The sequence below is a fragment of the Lepidochelys olivacea genome, assembly GCF_965140295.1.
Source record: "Lepidochelys olivacea isolate rLepOli2 genome assembly, chromosome: 4".
Lineage (NCBI taxonomy): Eukaryota > Metazoa > Chordata > Testudines > Cheloniidae > Lepidochelys > Lepidochelys olivacea.
Window position 1 is genome coordinate 124,876,533 of NC_140414.1, and position 18,361 is coordinate 124,894,893.

At 41.0% G+C, this 18,361-nt stretch overlaps 1 protein-coding gene across 3 annotated transcripts in view; it reads left to right on the forward strand.

The window, feature by feature from the left end:
* KIAA0232 overlaps positions 1–18,361 on the forward strand; it is a 101,676-nt gene that overhangs the window by 57,117 nt on the left and 26,198 nt on the right. For all 3 annotated transcript variants that reach the window (XM_084625856.1, XM_084625858.1, XM_084625857.1), the window contains exons 4-5: positions 13,974–14,040; positions 15,884–15,965. In XM_084625856.1, the coding sequence (XP_084481982.1) occupies positions 13,974–14,040; positions 15,884–15,965 (149 nt within the window). The remainder of the gene's footprint in view (positions 1–13,973; positions 14,041–15,883; positions 15,966–18,361) is intronic.

An 18,361-nucleotide genomic window follows, 5' to 3' on the forward strand; every position in this document is an offset into this window, starting at 1 on the left:
TCAATAGAAGGGAAAACCTATAATGGCAGCAGGCTGCAAAAGAGAACCAGTTTGGGAATAAGAACCATTCAAGAAATATATGTTTGCTGCAAATGTTTTAAAGAGAGTCACACCAGTGAACTGGTGGAAGTCACTTAAGCAGTTGGATTCAGAGACTGTTGAAGTGATAGTCTCACTTTTAACAACAGTAGCTTCTTCTGCGGGTATAGAAAGAATATTTTCTTCCTTTGGACTAATTCATTCCAAATTGAGAAATAGTTTGGGACCTGAAAAAGCAGGAAAGCTTGTTTTTCTTTTCCAGATTATGAGCAAACAGGAAAATGAAGGTGAAGACAACTGTGTTAGCTGCAAAAGCCAATATTTTAAGTTTCTCGTGTTGACCTGGCTGACATAGTTGATTTAATTTTTTTTAAACATTTCATTTAACTATCTTAGTTAAAAACAATTTTAACAAACAAACCTGATTTTAAAAAATGTGAATGTTTAACTAAATTCAAAAATTCATATACTTGTTTTGTTAAAATATTATATGTTTGCTGTTGAAGGAAAAAAAATCCAGAATACATAACGTTGTTGTTTTAGTTAAATAAAACAATTTTAAATGTCTGTCTGGTGATGTTCTCCTTCTAATACAGCATGGCAAGAAAATCCTCCAGATATTAATGATTAACCTGTTGAATTGGAGATAGTTCACCTCCCAATGACTTCATAAATATCTGCTTCAGTTACCTTTGGTAAATGAAATAACCAAACAATCATTCATTTTCCGATATAGCTGTAAAACTAATCTGAAAAGTTTTCAAAATAAATCACTTTAAAAATGTATAGTGTGTACCTTCTAAAAATGAAACCTACATCTATCAACCCGTTGGGTTGGCTGGGAAGCCCCCTGGAGTGGTGCCTCGATGGCACTCAATATATGACCCTGCTGACTTGGCACCACCTCAGTTCCTTCTTACTGCCAGTGATGGTCATTGGAACTGTGGTGGCTTGCTAGCAAGTTCTCCTCCCATTCTCCTAGACTTTCAGTTTGTTGTTGTAGTGTTAGTTGTACTTGTATTTAGTTATTAGTGGTAAGCTGTTGGGAGTGGGGGTTTTCCTTCCACCTAAGTTCCCTGTAAGCTGTGCGGCCGCGCAGCAGCCTATTTAGTGCTGTGCAGGCACTCATGGAACCCATCCTGGGACCTGCTGGGGACTGGCCGGGGAGGGGCACCCCAGCCTCAACCTAGCCCGGCCACCAGCCTGCTGCGGCCTGGACCTGCTCCAGGCGCTGCCCGGGCGCCTCTCCACCGGTCCGAACCCAGCCCCGGCACAGACCTGTTGGGGCAGGGGTGCCTATTCTTCAGCCCCAGCCCTGGAGCTGTCGAGGTGGGGAGAGGCGCCTCTCTTTCCCTATCCCCCCAAGCGGTGGTGCTGCTGCGGGGAGAGAGATATGGGGGGAAATCCTCTCTCCCCGCTGTAGCCACAGAGTACACTCCTGCACCCCAAACCCCTCATCCCCGGACCCACCCCAAAGCCCGCATCCCCAGCCGCCCTCACACCTCTGCACGCCAACCCTCTGCCCCAGTCCTGAGTCCCCTCCGACACGCCAAACCCCTTGGCCCCACCCCCACCACATGAATTTTGTTATGTACACCAATATAGAGGTGATGTATCACACATGACCTTTATATTGGTGCACATAACAAAATTCATTCCACACATGGATGTGAAAAAATTAGAGGGAACATTGCTCTCCACCCCGACTGCCTATCTCCCCTTGGAGACTCAGGGCATGCCTTGGTCCCAAGAGTTCAAACCCTGCAAGTCCTGCAATAAGCCCATGCCAACGGGCAACCCCCACGACGCTTGTATAAAGTGTCTGGAGGAGGCACACCAAGCTGATAGGTGCAGGATTTGTAAAGGGTTTTGCCCTAGAACAAAAAAGGACCAGACTTCCATTTAAAGCAGCTGCTTATGGAGGTGGCTCTGAGACTGCAATCTGCCTTGGTGTGGCAAGACCCGGCATCGAGTTCATCAGTGGAGCGCTGTGCCATCCGTGGCAGAAGCGACACCGTGGAAGGACACAGAGACCTGCGCCACTGCCACTCCCCGGTGGCCAAGCCGTTGGGAACTGTCCAGCACTGGTCCCATTGCTGGGTGCCACAGGAGCAGCACCAAAAGCAGGTTAGGAGTGGATCTCCGCCTTCGAGACCCACTCCTTCGGAATCGGACAACGGGGTGTGTCCCAGGGAGGAGCACCTGGCACAGGGAGCTTTGGAGTCAGCACCATCGACTTTGGCAGTGCAAAGGGGACAGTTGAGTCTGGTGCCATTGGTCTCCCCAAGACACATAGTGAAGAGATGGGGCTACCATGCACCCTAGAAACCTTTAAGGCCACGAGGGACCTTGCTGCCATGACACATCACGGTCCCCGGCCCTCCGCAACAAGCCTCCCGTGCCACTGAAGGCAGTACCGTAACGGGGCAAGCTGGCAGTGTTGCGTCCGCCTGCATCTCCAAGGCACCGCTCACAGGCACCAACAAGGAGGCACCGCTCTGAGTCCCAGCACCAATCCCAACTTGGTGGAGATCCCATTCTTGGCACCGGGCATCATGGCACCGTTTGAGGACTTGTCGCCAGTCATCGTCACAGTGCCACTCCGGATTCCAGGACCACTCCCCATCTTCGCGGCACCAATCACCAGCCTAGCTTCGCTCAGCACCGTGGCCATCTAGATCCCGGTCCTCATCTTCGGAGTCAGAGATGGGGTCCAGATACTCATGCTGGAACCGGCACAGGTTGGCACATAGATGTCTTGATGTGGGCACAATGCCATGGCCAGTGCAATGGCAGGGGCTTGCACAGTGGCCCTTTTGGACCCCCTGGGCATATCACCAGGCCCAGGGTATCTTGTCCAAGGGCTCCCGGTCAGTGTTTGACAAGGCTATGTGTCTCAGGCTGCCTTGCATTAGATATTTGACAGTCTCGCAACAGCAGACTTCTGTAAGACCAGTCCTGCCATTCGAAACTAGACAGGTTTATAGTGAGTACTTGCATGAAGAGATATTGGGCTTATGGATCCCAAAATAGAAGACAACAAATAGAACTTATTCTGCTGGCTGGTGCAACATCCATAGTTTTAACTGTTGTGTTAAACCGGTGAAACATAGCCTTGAGTTACTCCAGCAGGGCTTTATTTTGCGTGTATAAGCATCCAAGTAAAAAGATCAGCTCTCTGTAGTATAATGTTCTCAGCATTTTCAAGAAAAGGAAGATTATACCAATCCCAGCACTAAATGCTTCCTTAGGGCATCCACTGTATTCCAACCCTGCAAGGTTATAGAGCATAATCTTGAAATCTCATTCTGCTCCTTGCAGGACTACCCAGATTGAAGCCCTGCAGGAGATGACATTATACCACAAATCTTTTAGAGTAGGCCTATTGATGTTACCATCTCTAATTAGATAAGGGTTTTTTATTTGACGTTGGGAGCTTTCTCTCTCTATCAAGACCCAGTATTGTACTTTTAATTCAGGCAGGTGAACCTCACAACTATCCTAACATTCATTCCCTAAGTAAATTCAAGAAGTATTCTTTTTCTGGCAATTATCAAAGCACTGTCAACCTCAGGGCAGACAGTCATGTCTCCTATATTGAAATCTGCCAGTCATCCATGTGTTCATCAAATTCTGCATTTTGGTTACCTAGTCTTAGCAAATACCATTTTCTTTATTTTGGGAGAAGTCTTTTCTGTGGTTTAGTACTAGGGGAAGATGAAGTTATTTATATGTAATCTGTCTTGTTTTGGATGCCCATAGTCTTAAGGATGATCCTACCTCCCACTCTGTGGGCACACTGCTTTGAAAATTCCATGGTAACTGATCTGTGGACCTTCAAAAAAGAATATGAAAATATATCTGTGCTTACCTGAAAAAATACTTTAGTCAAATAATAAGGTCCACAGATCCAGCCGAAGACAAATGGATCATCTTGCAGAGCAATGAAAATTGACATACAAGGATTTAGGTTAATTGTCAGTTAGTGGAAATTACTGTGCTCTGCAGTTGGAAAATTGTTGTTTTTCCCCACAAATTATATTTATCACAATCTGTGATATAGGAAAGTAGATTTGAATTCCCTGGCTGTGAAAGTTATCTCAGCCGGAGGAAACGTTAGGAGTCAGGGCTTTCCCTTGCTGCCAGTGGCTGGCTGACTGGTCTGGTTCTGCCTCCAAGTTGGAAGCAGGCTGAAATACCCATTTTAACAGATCTGTGGACTTTACTACTTGAAAGAAAGGAAATTTTCAGGTAAATATGGATACATTTTTCTATTCTTTGCCTTACATTTATATTCAAACTTTTAAACATGTTTTAGAGTATAATTTGTATTTTGTAATATGTAAGCAATTTTTTAAGAAAATGAAAACATTGACTCTTTTAACAAACTGTCTACATTTGACAGAGTAAGTTTAGCAACAAATGTACAGTTGGGGTGAATCACATTTTGTAGTCAGGTCATATGTCTTAACAGTTGATTCACCCAGAACAGCTGCTTAATCTTTCACTTGGTGACAGGCCACATGCCAAGAAAAGTAATCTGGTGCACTGTAGTTGTGCACTATCAAAAAGTGAAACTAGGAACTTGTATTTCATTGTTCAAAGCTGTATTTTATAAAAGTGAAGAATTGCTTTTTAAGATTTTCAAGTGTACTATGTACCCAAAGGGAAACTGTAGTGACATTCTCATATCACTATATTATAATTATCATTAACAATTAAAATATATAGTGCCTTTAATTTACTATGATGCTTCACCAATATAGAAGAGGCTTGTTTCTTGTCCCACAGACCTTATAACTAAATAAGACATGATGGACAAAGAAAAGGCTAGGACACAATTCAGGGCAGGACAAGAAAGACTTTACCTTACTTCATGTGGAACAAGATGCAAAGTCATAGCTAGCTAAGTAGATTATATTGTGCATATATTTAAGTAATTTTAGAAATATGTCTTTTATAATATCTAGCTCCGAATTGTTCAGATTTCTCAGTACAGGCAGCTGTTTCACTGATATGTCATAGAAGGTAATCCCAGTCAGCTGGCACATAGCCAAATAATACCATTGGGAGGAAATAGGCAATGACTACTTAACAGAGCCGCTGAAAAGAGAATAAAGAGCCATATATCCTTACTTACTCATGCTACCTTCAGTTCTGTAGATTAGAAACTTGGTGAAATAATCATGAGATGTGACCATCATGGTATCAGAAACTCTGGGAAAACATGCTAAACCTACTGGATGATAACTGTATTCAGATAAACTTTAGAACGAGTCTGCTGGCCCTGATATACTTACCTTGCAGTTACAGCTAACCTTCAGACTCTCAGTGGGACCCAGTCTCTTAAAACTCCTGGCTGAAGCCTTAAAGACACAAAATATAATCTCTCCTGTCTACAGATGTAACTCTGACAATTGCATTTTAATGGGCTGGAGCTTGGCGTAGATAATTGTTGACAGAGACAGGTTTTGTCTTTGTGAGTTAAAATTGGTTAAATCGGCATTTTAAAATTATATAAAGTATTCCAAAAGCAGCAAATTGGTGGACTTACTTTTTTAAAGGCAAATCTTCTGTACTAATTGAAGACCACAATTTTTAAAAAGTGTGCAGGCTCTCTTCTCTTTAGAGAATGTCTTCGCCTTTTTTCCTCTCTCTTAAAAATATCAAGAGATACTTAAGTTTGGAAATGTGTATATGAAACCTACCACCTTTCATAAAGTTATCTAAAGTGTTATGTTTCAACCAGATGCATTTCATTGATATTGCATCTAGTTGTACAGGTCACTTTGAGGGATTTTACAGTAGAGATATCAGTTATTTGTTTAAACTAGAAATTAAATCCTACAAATCTCATATTTAAAGTTATTTCTCTTCACCCACTGCAGGAGACTCTTGACAGAGGAGTGTAGTATCTGTGCTCATGAATATAGACTTTTTCACAGCACTGGCAGGAGTCTAGTAAAAATGTTGAACCATCACACCAGTTTTGTTCATCTGTGGGTGCTGTTGAAAAAGATCCTCTGCAGTGGAGTAGAGAAAAGGAGAGAGAGTAAAGGAGACTCATTCAGTGGTCTAGTACTGGGGCGGGAAAACTTTTTGGCCTGAGGGCCACATCTGGGTATGGAAATATTATGGCAGGCTATGAATGCTCACGAAATTGGGGGTTGGGGTGTGTAGGGGGGTTGAGGGCTCTGGGGTGGGGCTCAGGTTGAGGGGTTGGAGGTGCAGGAGGGTGCTCTGGGCTGGGACCGAGGGGTTCAGGGGTATGGCTCAGGGGTGCAAGCTCTGGGTGGTGCTTACCTCAAGGTGCTCCCAGAAACAGCGGCATGTCCTCCCTCTGGCTCCTACACGGAGTCGCGGCCAGGCGGCTTTGCACCCTGCCCCGTCTGCAGGCACTGCTCCTGCAACTCCCATAGGCTGCAGTTCCCAGCCAATAGGAACTGCGGGGGTGGCGCTTGGGGCGGGGCAGCGTGCAGAGCCCCTTGGCTGTCCCTGAATGTAGGAGCCAGAGGGGGACATGCTGCTGCTTCTGGGAGCCATGTAGAACCATGGCACGTGAGGAGTAGGGAAAGCTCCCAGTCCGGCTTCCCAACTAGAGCTTGAGGGCTGGATTAAAATGTCTGAAGGGCCAGATGTGGCTCCTGGGCTGTAGTTTGCCCACCCTGGTCTAGTAGCAACAAATGAGAGTTTGGGTGTGAATTCAATCATCTCCTTTTATCTTGCGTGCTTGAGGATTGCTGCCTTTGATTTCTCTCACTCCTTAGTTAACTGAAAGAGCTATGTTGATTTGCTCTGGATAAAGCTCTGCTATTTTGTAAGCAAGAGGTAGGTTTATTGGAAAAAAGTCACAGAACTCTTAATTTAGCACTGGGCAAATTCAGAGGCTTAATTTATCTATTAGAATCATAGAATAACAGAGTTGGAAGGGACCTCTGGAGGCCATCTAGTCCAACCCCCTGCCCAGAGCAGGACCAATCCCAACTAAATCATCCCAGCCAGGGCTTTGTCAAGCCTGACCGTAAAAACTTCTAAGGAAGGTGTCATAAATATAAAGGGAAGGGTAAACCCCTTTGAAATCCCTCCTGGCCAGGGGAAAGCTCCTCTCACCTGTAAAGGGTTAAGAAGCTGAAGGTAACCTCGCTGGCACCTGACCAAAATGACCAATGAGGAGACAAGATACTTTCAAAAGCTGGGAGGAGGGAGAGAAACAAAGGGTCTGTGTGTCTGTCTATATGCTGTTTCTGCTGGGGATAGACCAGGAATGGAGTCTTAGAACTTTTAGTAAGTAATCTAGCTAGATATGTGTTAGATTATGATTTCTTTAAATGGCTGAGAAAAGAATTGTGCTGAATAGAATAACTATTTCTGTCTGTGTATCTTTTTTGTAACTTAAGGTTTTGCCTAGAGGGGTTCTCTATGTTTTGAGTCTAATTACCCTGTAAGGTATCTACCATCCTGATTTTACAGAGGTGATTTCTATTTACTTCTATTTCTATTAAGTCATCTTGTACGAAAAGTGAATGCTTTTTCATTGTTCTCAGATCCAAGGGTTTGGGTCTGTGGTCACCTATGCAAATTGGTGAGGCTTTTTATCCAACATTTCCCAGGAAACGGGGGGGGGTGTGCAAGTGTTGGGAGGATTGTTCATTGTTCTTAAGATCCAAGGGTCTGGGTCTGTAGTCACCTAGGCAAATTGGTGAGGCTTTTTACCAAACCTTGTCCAGGAAGTGGGGTGCAAGGTTTTGGGAAGTATTTTGAGGGGAAAGACGTGTCCAAACAGCTCTTCCCCAGTAACCAGTATTTGTTTGGTGGTGGTAGCGGCCAATCCAAGGACAAAGGGTGGAATATTTTGTACCTTGGGGAGTTTTGACCTAAGCTGGTAAAGATAAGCTTAGGAGGTTTTTCATGCAGGTCCCCACATCTGTACCCTAGCGTTCAGAGTGGGGAAGGAACCTTGACAGAAGGGGATTCCACCACCTCCCTAGGTAACGCATTCCAGTGTTTCACCACCCTCCTACTGAAAAAGTTTTTCCTAATATCCAACTTAAACCTCCCCCACTGCAACTTGAGACCATTACTCCTTGTCCTGTCATCTGCTATCACTGAGAATAGTCTAGATCCATCCTCTTTGGATCCACCTTTCAGGTAGTTAAAAGCAGCTATCAAATCCCCCCTCATTCTTCTCTTCCGTAGACTAAACAATCCCAGTTCCCTTAGCCTCTCCTCATAACTCATGTGTTCAAGTCCCCTAATCATTTTTGTTGCCCTTCGCTGGACTCTCTCCAGTTTCTCCACATCCTTCTTGTAGTGTGGGGCCCAAAACTGGACACAGTACTCCAGATGAGGCCTCACCAACGTCGAATAGAGGGGAACGATCACATCCCTCGATCTGCTGGCAATGCCCTTACTTATACACCCCAAAATGCCATTGGCCTTCTTGGCAACAAGGGCACACTGTTGACTCATATCCAGCTTCTCGTCCACTGTCGCCCCTAGGTCCTTCTCTGCAGAACTGCTGCCTAGCCATTCGGTTCCTAGTCTGTAGCGGTGCATTGGTTTCGTCCTAAGTGCAGGACTCTGCACTTGCCCTTGTTGAACCTCATCAGATTTCTTTTGGCCCAATCCTCCAATTTGTCTAGGTCCCTCTGTATCCTATGCCTACCCTCCAGCATATCTATCACTCCTCCCAGTTTAGTGTCATCCGCAAACTTGCTGAGGGTGCAATCCACACCATCCTCCAGATCATTAATGAAGATATTGAACAAAACCGGCCCCAGGACCAACCCTTGGGGCACTCTGCTAGATACCGGCTGCCAACTAGACATGGAGCCATTGATCACTACCCGTTGAGCACGACAGTCTAGCCAACTTTCTACCCACCTTATAGTGCATCCATCCAGCCCATACTTCTTTAACTTGCTGACAAGAATACTGTGGGAGACTGTGTCAAAAACTTTGCTAAAGTCGAGGAATAACACATCCACTGCTTTCCCTTCATCCACAGAACGAGTTATCTCATCATAAGAACCAGTTATCTCATTATTAGTAAGGCTACGTTTTAGTCACGGGTATTTATAGTAAAAGTCATGGATAGGTCACAGGCAATAAACAAAAATTCATGGCCCGTGACCTGTCCATGACTTGTACTATATACCCCTGATTAATCTTGAGGGAGTGTTGGCGGTGGTGCGAGGGGGGAGGGGCAGGAGCTGACAGACCTCCTACCCGGCTCCTCGCAGCACACCCAGATCAGCGACATGTCCCTCCCTCCAAGTGCCAGCTCCGCAGCTCCCATTGGCCGGGAACAACAGCCAATGGGACCTGCGGGGGCAGTGCCTGTGGGTGGAGCTAGGAGCTGATAGGGAGGGACATGTTGCCACTTCCGGGGAGCCTGTCAAAGTAAGCGCTGCCCAGAGCCCTCACCTACACCCAAACTCCTGCTCCTGCTGGGGGAGGTGGCCCAAGACTGCCCAAGCAGTGGTTGGTGTAGCTGGCCATGGGGCTGCCCGAGCTGCTCAGGTGTCCCCTGGGCCAGCTGCACTGCAGAAGTCATGGAGGTCCCAGGAAGTCACGGAATCCTTGACTTCCGTGACAAACTCGCAGCCTTATCTACTAGCATAGTTACTCCCCAAACTAGTAATCTGGCACCTGTCCTTATATGAGCCAGTCTAGCCCTCAACAAGAGGGCAGAGTGCCAAAAAGTAAAACCTTTGATGGATTGGGATGGAAGTAAAAAGAGGAGGGATGGGAGTAAGTGGATCCTGGAAGACACTAGAACAGAGAGGGAAAATGAGGGATTGATTTGAGGGAAGGGAAAAACTAAAAATACAAAATTTAAAAGTGGTGGGTTCCTCCAGATCTTGAAGGAGGCAAAAAAGAGGGACTTGGAAGAGGGATTGGAAGCTAGTTTAGTAGCTGAAATAAACTCAAACAATATTTCATACTCCACCCAAAGACAGAAATTGTGAGAGTTAACCACTTAATATTGTTGCAAATGCTATTGTGATTAAGTTCTGTGTATTTCATGTTGGGATAAATACATCTTAAAATAATCACAAACCAATATAAATCTTGCAGAGCTTAAAACTAAGAAAAGCAAGGCACTTCAGGGGTAGATAATTTGTAATGTTTTAAATATATATAATTACATATCCTACTGAGACAAACAGACGCTAGCTGGGTTACTTTAGATTTTTCTAAGCTTGGGGTGTAACGGCTAAGACATATCCCTTAGCAAAACACCAGAAAATTACTTTTACATTGTACTGATTTGTTAAATACATCTCTCAGTCTGCAAGAGAATATTAAAGCATTTTAGCATGGCTTGTGAGGTGTTACTTTCCTAATCTGCAGCGTGTTTTACACAGTGCAGTAAGGAGTTAAATAAATGATCTCTAGAGGCTTGACATTCTGCACTGTAGGCTTTTTTTTAACCTAGTGCTCGCTGTATAGGATTGCTGTGCATAACAGCATGCAGTATGTCAGCTGATTTAAGTATTAGTTTTGTGATGCAGGAGGAAACTGAGTGTGTGATTCCAAAACGTTTTCATTTCTTCAGCATAATGGTAAGAAGATTATCTTTTTCTTACATGTATTTGTGTTCGGTTAGTTTAGTGATTTTAAATTGCTTAGCTTTTATAAAGTTGCCACAGATTGTTTTTCATTTAGCCATTCTTGAGAGCAGAGTGAAATCAAAACCAGCTCTTTCTGTGCTACTTTTTAAAACAAACTGCTGTAGATGGTGCATGTATATACTGACAGCCACTGCAACCACACAAGTTATCCATAGTATCCTATTCTGTTCTACTTTTTTTTAATAGTAGGTAGTTTATAAACACAGAAGATATATCCTAAAGTTCAATATTGCTTCATCATCTTGAGTCAAGTATATGTTGTGAAGTTTTATATTTAGCGCTTTCAACACTGCAGTTGCAGTTCACTGGGTTATAAAATTGCTTTGTCACTTTAACTTCAAATAATTAAACTTCGAACTTAAAGAGCACAAGTCATTACTTCAGTATGAGTTTTCAAATGAGCATCATTATTTCAGAATGGAAAAGCTATTTTAATTGTACAGTTTGGTCCCTTTTCCCCTAAAACTTCATTGTGTATCAGTATCATCTTATGTTCTCATTCCTCCCATTTCCTCTACTGAGAAGTAATGGGAGAGGTCGGGGGGAGTGAGTGTGTGTATGTAAATCTTTTTTAAAAGAAATGCATTGCGCCAACATGATGATGCAGGCAAGTCTGCCTCTTTTGCATCTGTTTCATCACTTGTTAACCTCTGTGTGCTGTATGTAGTACCTTTTGGAAAGAAGTGTACATCACATTCATATATACACAAAAGGTCAGAAAGATGTTTGGGTCAAATTCAGAAGGTAAATGGTGGTGGTAGCTGTGGCAAGTAGGTTTGTCAAAGTCACAGTAACTTCAAGTGCTCTGAGGACTGAAGGTTGGAGTTGTATTAGGAAAAGCAACCTACAGGTGTTTTTAAGAAGTGTGACAGTGTAAAGGGGGCTGCTCATATAGCTTCTTACATTCCCCAGTATGTTGCTTTTCCTATTACAACTCCAACCTTCTGCTTCTGAGTGTAAGTTGCTATACCATATTGTCTCTAAACTTGACCCTTTCAATTGGGTTTCTCTTTAAATATTTTTCAAGATACACCATCATGCTCTGCTCTCCCCCAAATGGTCATTTCAGTCTGTGGGTTTGCATCCTGTATTGTATTGACTGTCACACACCTTTTATTCCATTGGAACACTACAGAATACTACTCCATCAGATTGCTGGTAGTATTACTAATATGCTGCACTTCTAATGTTTAACATCTAACATTGGTAGTACAGTTTTCTCTAGTTCTAGAACTGTTTTCCAGTTGGTGGGAGGGGGTTGGATAAAGGAATGAAAAAAGTTTGGGGTGAGAGTAATGAAGGAAAGGCAGCTAATAGAAAAGAGGCTGGAGATAATGGGAGGCCAACATCAAAAAGGAGATGGATAATAAAAGCATGAGAAAAGAGAGGATGAAAAAATCACTTACAGAAAAGCTAGTTCAGGCATGGTAAGTAGAAAGAGCAATAGGGTAGGGCCTGAACTGAAGTAAGAACTTTGAAAGTCATCTTCACCTTTTTACTCATTTTAAAAAGCTTTTTGTTCTTATTTTTACTCCTCACTACGCTGGGACATGATCCTTTTCTGAAAAATATTTTAGGTGAACCCTGCAATAGAAGTGTAATTCAACTTTATTAAAGTAAATTCCATGATCTACTGATATGATTTTTACTCTGATATTCAACTCAACCTTAATTGGCAATAGTGTGTGTATACATAAAAGTATACAAGTGATAAACTCACGAATACTTTACAGTAAATTGCATAGTATGATCCTTGCATTTGGAAAACCTCTTTATGTTCCTCTAAGGTGCCACAAGTACTTCTATTCTCTTTATGTTCATATTTATTAACTTGTTTCACTTGATCACATTGACCCTTACTATGACACATTTTTTCCTGGGAACAAATGCATAATTTTAGCTGTTTTCTGGTGCAGTGTGATGCATACTTAGCCTGTGAAACATAGAAAATTCATGACTGACTAGATATTTATACATTGTTTGCAGAATTGTTGTAGCTGTCCCAGGTTCCAGGATATGAGAGAGACAAGGTAGGTGAGGTAATACCTTGTATTGCTCCAACTTCTGTTGGTGGATTTGTCCAAACCATGGGAACAGGCATGGGTACTAGGAAGTCTCCCCAATATGCAAGCCTCTTAGTGGGCCACCTTGAGGAAGAATTTCTGGAAAAACACACCACAAAACCAACAATATACATGAGATACATCAATGATATTTTCATGTTCTGGACAGAGGACCTAAACTCCCTCATTGATTTCTGCAACAACTTGAACAACCATCACCGCCGTTCATCAAACTCTCTCTTGAACACTCCCACACCAGATTCAATTTTGTGGATGCCACAATCAGCTTCAACAAAGGAACTCTACCATAAATGGTATCATCAAAGAATTACAAGCCATTCTTGATGGGGACCCCATCCTGAAAGAAAACGTTACCAAACCCACTCTTCTGGACAACAAACAACCCCCTTAGCCTTGCCAAGCTCATGGTCAAAAGCAGGCTCCCCATAGACTAGGAACATCAACTCAAAATGGCACCAAACCCTGCCAGAACAGATGAATAACCTGCAGGCCTATCTCCACTGTTATGATGATCAAGACTGCCCATATAACATGTTTGAAGATCCATGGGTTCTACACATGCCTGTCACAGCATGTGGTGTACCTCATCCAGAGCACTAAATGCACCAACCACAACTGTGGGTGAAACCAGACAATTACTACACTCTCAAATGAATTCTCATAGAAAAACGATATACTAAAAATGCCAAATCACCCATGGGTGAACACTTTTCACAAAGCAATCACTCTGTATCTGACCTCACTCGTCTTCCTCAAAAGAAACCTGCACAACATCTTCAGAAGCTGAGCTTGGGAACTTAAATTCATAGTTCTGCTGGACACTAAAAACCATAGACATAACAGAGATATTGGTTTTGTGGCTCATCACAACAATTTTGTAAAACACTGTACTGCCTGCTATCTCTTGATTGCCCACTTAATTTTAAGTGATCTCCTACAACATGTGTGAACCCCTTATGCTTAATGATTTGTCCCACGTTATATCCAACTTGGACATTCTAATTACCTTCCTCAGAGTTGAGAAAGAGTTCTGTAAAGCTTGCAGGCTTGTCTTTTCCACCAACAGAAGTTGTTCCAATAAGAGAGATTACCTCATCTACTTTGTCTCTTAGATATTTATATTGCATTTGTAATTTGGTATACATATTCTTTTTTATATTCTTTTTAGTAATTTGCACTTCTGGTTTATTTATTTATTTTTTTTATTGTACAGAGCTCTGGGATCGAAACTTTAGTGGAGGAACTTTGCTCTAGACTAAAAGACCTTCAGAGTAAGCAAGGTGAGACTTATACTGCGTGTTTTGAGGCCAAAGAGCACATTTGTAAAGTATACAGTTGAGGGTTTTCAGGTTGAGATGTTCTGGTCCCATTACTCTGCTCCCTTTAAATAAGGCGAACAGTTGGAAAATAAGATGAATAATCTTTTATCAATATGTTCTTTTACCTGAAAAATGGCTATCTTCAAATGGCACTTCCTTTATGAACAGATATGCTTTTGTGTGTGTGTTCGGTTGTACCTTTTGCTTGCTTTGGTGAATTTTTATTCCTGGTCACATTGCAGCCTCAACAAAGATAAGAGATTGTGAGCTAGATTCTGTTCGTTTTTGTACATTACCACTCATTTACTAAGAAGGGATTACTAAATTACTGTTATGAAACAATCAAATATGTCTGTGAAAACCCACTAACATGAAGTGGGCTTGCTTAGGTGTCAGGTCATAATTTAAAGACTACATTGAATGTAACTGAGGCTGTGAATGTGACTGGACAGATCTAAGGGGAAGAAGCTTTTGTTGACATTTGATATCAAAATTGAGACTGTAAAAGTGGAACCTCACAGTGCCACTGTTGCACTTTTGTGTCTCAAAATGCTACTACTGCACTATTTTCTCTCCATAAACCTCTCTTGTTAAACACTTGATCTTCATTTATACTAAAGTTCTGCAGTCCTATAATATTCACATATCATTTGGAATGACTTTGTACTACTTTACATAAAATAGTTGTAGAGTCTGCAACCAGAGTTCACAGTAGCTGAACATTCATCTAACCATAGAGTAGCGTATTCTGACCAATTCAACAGCAGTACACATTCAGTCAATTTAAAATTGTCTTGCTCACTCATGAAAAATAGAAATAATAAATAAAAATTAATAAATATTTCACTCTTTCTTAAATAAGACTTTTCTCTCTGAAAATACTAAAATACAACTTTCTTGGTTTGTTTTAGTCTTGTTTCATTGTGCAGCCAAAAGGCTGTTGTGGCAATACTTCTAAACAGAAACCCTTTAAAAACCCCCAAAAACAAAAACGCAAAAGTTAAAATCAAGTAAATGTATTTTTCCCTTTTTGATAGTTCTCTTTTCATACTTATATATGCAACCCTGATTCACATCTTAAACTGTTACTTTCTTTTGCTTCAGTTTTTCAGAAGTAAATAAATCTAACTGTTTTAAACATGATTTCAGATGTTATAAGTCATGCTCTTTGGATTTCACTGTTTATAAGAACATCTGTGTATCACTGTGAGCACCAGGATAAGTATAACTCTTTTTAAGCATGAAAAGGAGCACACACTCAACATTCACAGTGAGTTCTTCGGGTTGCTTTTCAGAGACCCCCTCGAGCTGCCTCTGTGTTGTTGATTATATAAAACCATTTATTTTGATTTGAGTAAAAAAGATAAGTATGTACATCAACTGCATTTTTATATCTTGTACATTTTCATAGGAAAATTCAGAATACTGGATTATACACAGCCCTTGCAACTAAAATCCCCCCTCTGCACTTCTCCCTCCCACCACAAAAATAATTACACTACTTGCTCTGGAGTTTAATTTTTTTCCCCACTGATATACATGAGCAGTTAGATGCCGGAACCAATAGCGATTACGTATTAAATGAATGGACAATTAGTTTTTTATTTTACATGTAGAATTTCCAAAAGAGGTTAAGGACATTGACAAACTAAGTAGAGTATAAAGCTGAATTGGAAAAGAGTGTAGCTAGGGCATAGTGTAGCCCACAGTTGCATCTTTGGTGTAATCTTTCATCTATTTAATAACTTTCTGAATTTCTCTTTAAAACTAAGGTGTAACTTTCTGACGTTTTGTTTCATAACAGAGGAGAAGATTCACAAAAAGTTAGAGGGTTCTTTGTCTCCTGAGGCTGATTTATCTCCCACAGCAAAGGATCAAGTGGAAATGTATGTTTTTGTTTTGTTTTTTTAACTTGAAACTTAAAATCTTCTAAATACAGTAGTTAAAAAGTAAAATGTTTATTGAAAATCAGGAAATTTAAAGTTATTCCTAGAGTCCCCTTTTGCATATGTAGTGTTCTAGGTGTTTGATGCCTTATATATTTGCAACAAAGCCAACTTTATTTTTGTTGACACTTGTGGAATTGAATTTTTAAACTGTAGTGTTCTATTTATTTAATTTTTTCTAATTTTTATTAAAGGGACTGTATCAGCTAGACAACTTAAAGTGCTAAAAGTAGTTTCATGTACTATTCCAATCTTTTTTCCCTATGCCAGATTTGTGGTGGTATAACTATGGTATTATATCTTTAAGACAGTGTTGTCTTCCATACAAAACGGGGAAAGTATGAAGTCGACTGTAAACAAAGTGCTGGTTCCACTGAAAACAATAGGAGTTTTGCTTTTGACTTCTTTTGGGGAAAGAAGGAAGATTTTGTCTTCATCTTTCAATTAAAGAATTATAAGCAACCTTTCATGTACTGAGGTAGCAACAGGTAAAGTATGTCAGACAAAAGTGTCATTAAGTTGACAATATCTCTTTTTTTTTAAAAAAAAAGAGAAAAATTATGATACCTTAATGTTCAAAATGATATTCAAAGCAACTTACATAGTGAGTTGAATGTTCAAATAACTGACCTCAACACTGCTTATTACAGCATCCACTGATAATTGTGCCAATTTACAGATCTCAGAGAATTGTAAACGTGTATTTGAACGGGTAGTCACTGGAAAAAAAAATTCCCTGTATAGATATCTTGAATATCAATCTCAGAAATCATTTAAAGTTAAGGAAAATAATGTATTTCAGACTTGTCTGCATTGGTGAAACTTAACAAAAAAAAAAATTGCAACTAGTGCAAGCCCTAGTGTACTTAAAGCTGTGGTAGCAGTGCCTCTTTTTACCATAGAAACTGGAAGGGATCTCGAGAGGTCATCTAGTCCAGTCCCCTACATGTTCATTTAAACTTCACTAATTTAAAGGAGACAGTTTGTTTGGCATGCTGTACAAACAAGTACAAACTATTATCTAAGCAGATCATATGCATGTTATGTGGTTTGTTAGTGGGAGGCTATTTTTGAAATGGGATGGGGCATGGTGGTGGATTGAGAAATGTGACTTTATTAAAGTGGCTTTTAAGACTCTTTTTGGATCCCATAATTTTACAGTTGATCTAAACTATATATAACATAATAATTTTAAGAACATACAGGGATTATGGTGTTCCTACTTGTGATGTGCATGCCAGAGAGTCTCAGGTAACATATACTTAGGACCCTGATTTTAAAGCAGTATTTGAGTAGGCTGTTTCCATGGCTTGGCTCAAATGAAAAATATATTTGAAAAGCTTATCACAGTGGCTATAACAAGCATTTTATACAGATGTTCCCAGAGTTTGGGGTAACTAGAATGTACATTCAAAACTTCACTTGTTAATGCAAATTAGTATCATGTATTAGTCATAATTTGCTTTTCTTTTAAAAAATTTAGATATATCAAACTATAGAATCATAGAATTGTAGGTCTGGAAGGGACCTCGAGAAGTCATCAAGTCCAGCCCCCTGCACTGTGGTAGGACCAAGTAAACCCAGACCATCCCTGAAAGGTGTTTGTCTAACTTGTTTTTAAAAGCTTCCAGTGATGGGGAATCCACAATCTCCCTTGGAAGCCTATTCCAGTGCTTAATTACCCTTATAGTTAAAGATTTTCCTAATAGCTAACCTAATCTCCCTTGCTGAAGATTAAACCCATTATATCTTGTCCTACCTTCAGTGGACACAGAGAACAATTGATCATCATCCTCTTTAACATATTGGAAGACTGTTATCTGGTCCCCCCTCAGTCTTCTTTTGTCAAGACTAAACATGCACAGGTTTTTCCACCTTTGCTCGTAGGACAGGTTTTCTAAACTTTTCGTCATTTTTGTTGCTCTCCTCTGGATTCTTCCCAGTTTGTCCACATTCTTGCTAAATTGTGGCCCCCAGGTTTGGACATACTACTCCAGCTGGAGCATCATGAATGTCAAATAGAGTGAGACTTTTACCTTCTGTGTCTTGCATACAATATTCCTGTTAATACATCCCAGAATCATTTTAGTCTTTTTTGCAGCTGCATCACATTGACAACTTATATTCAGTTTGTGGTCCACTATAATACCCAGATCCTTTTCATCAGCACTATCTCCTAGCCAGTTATTCCCCCATTTTGTAGCTGTGCATTTGAATTTTCCTTCCTAAATGAAGTACTTTGCACTTCTCTTTATTGAATTTCATCTTGAATTCAGACTAATTCTTCTAATTTGTCAACATCATTTTGAATTTTAAATCTGTCCTCCAAAGTGCTT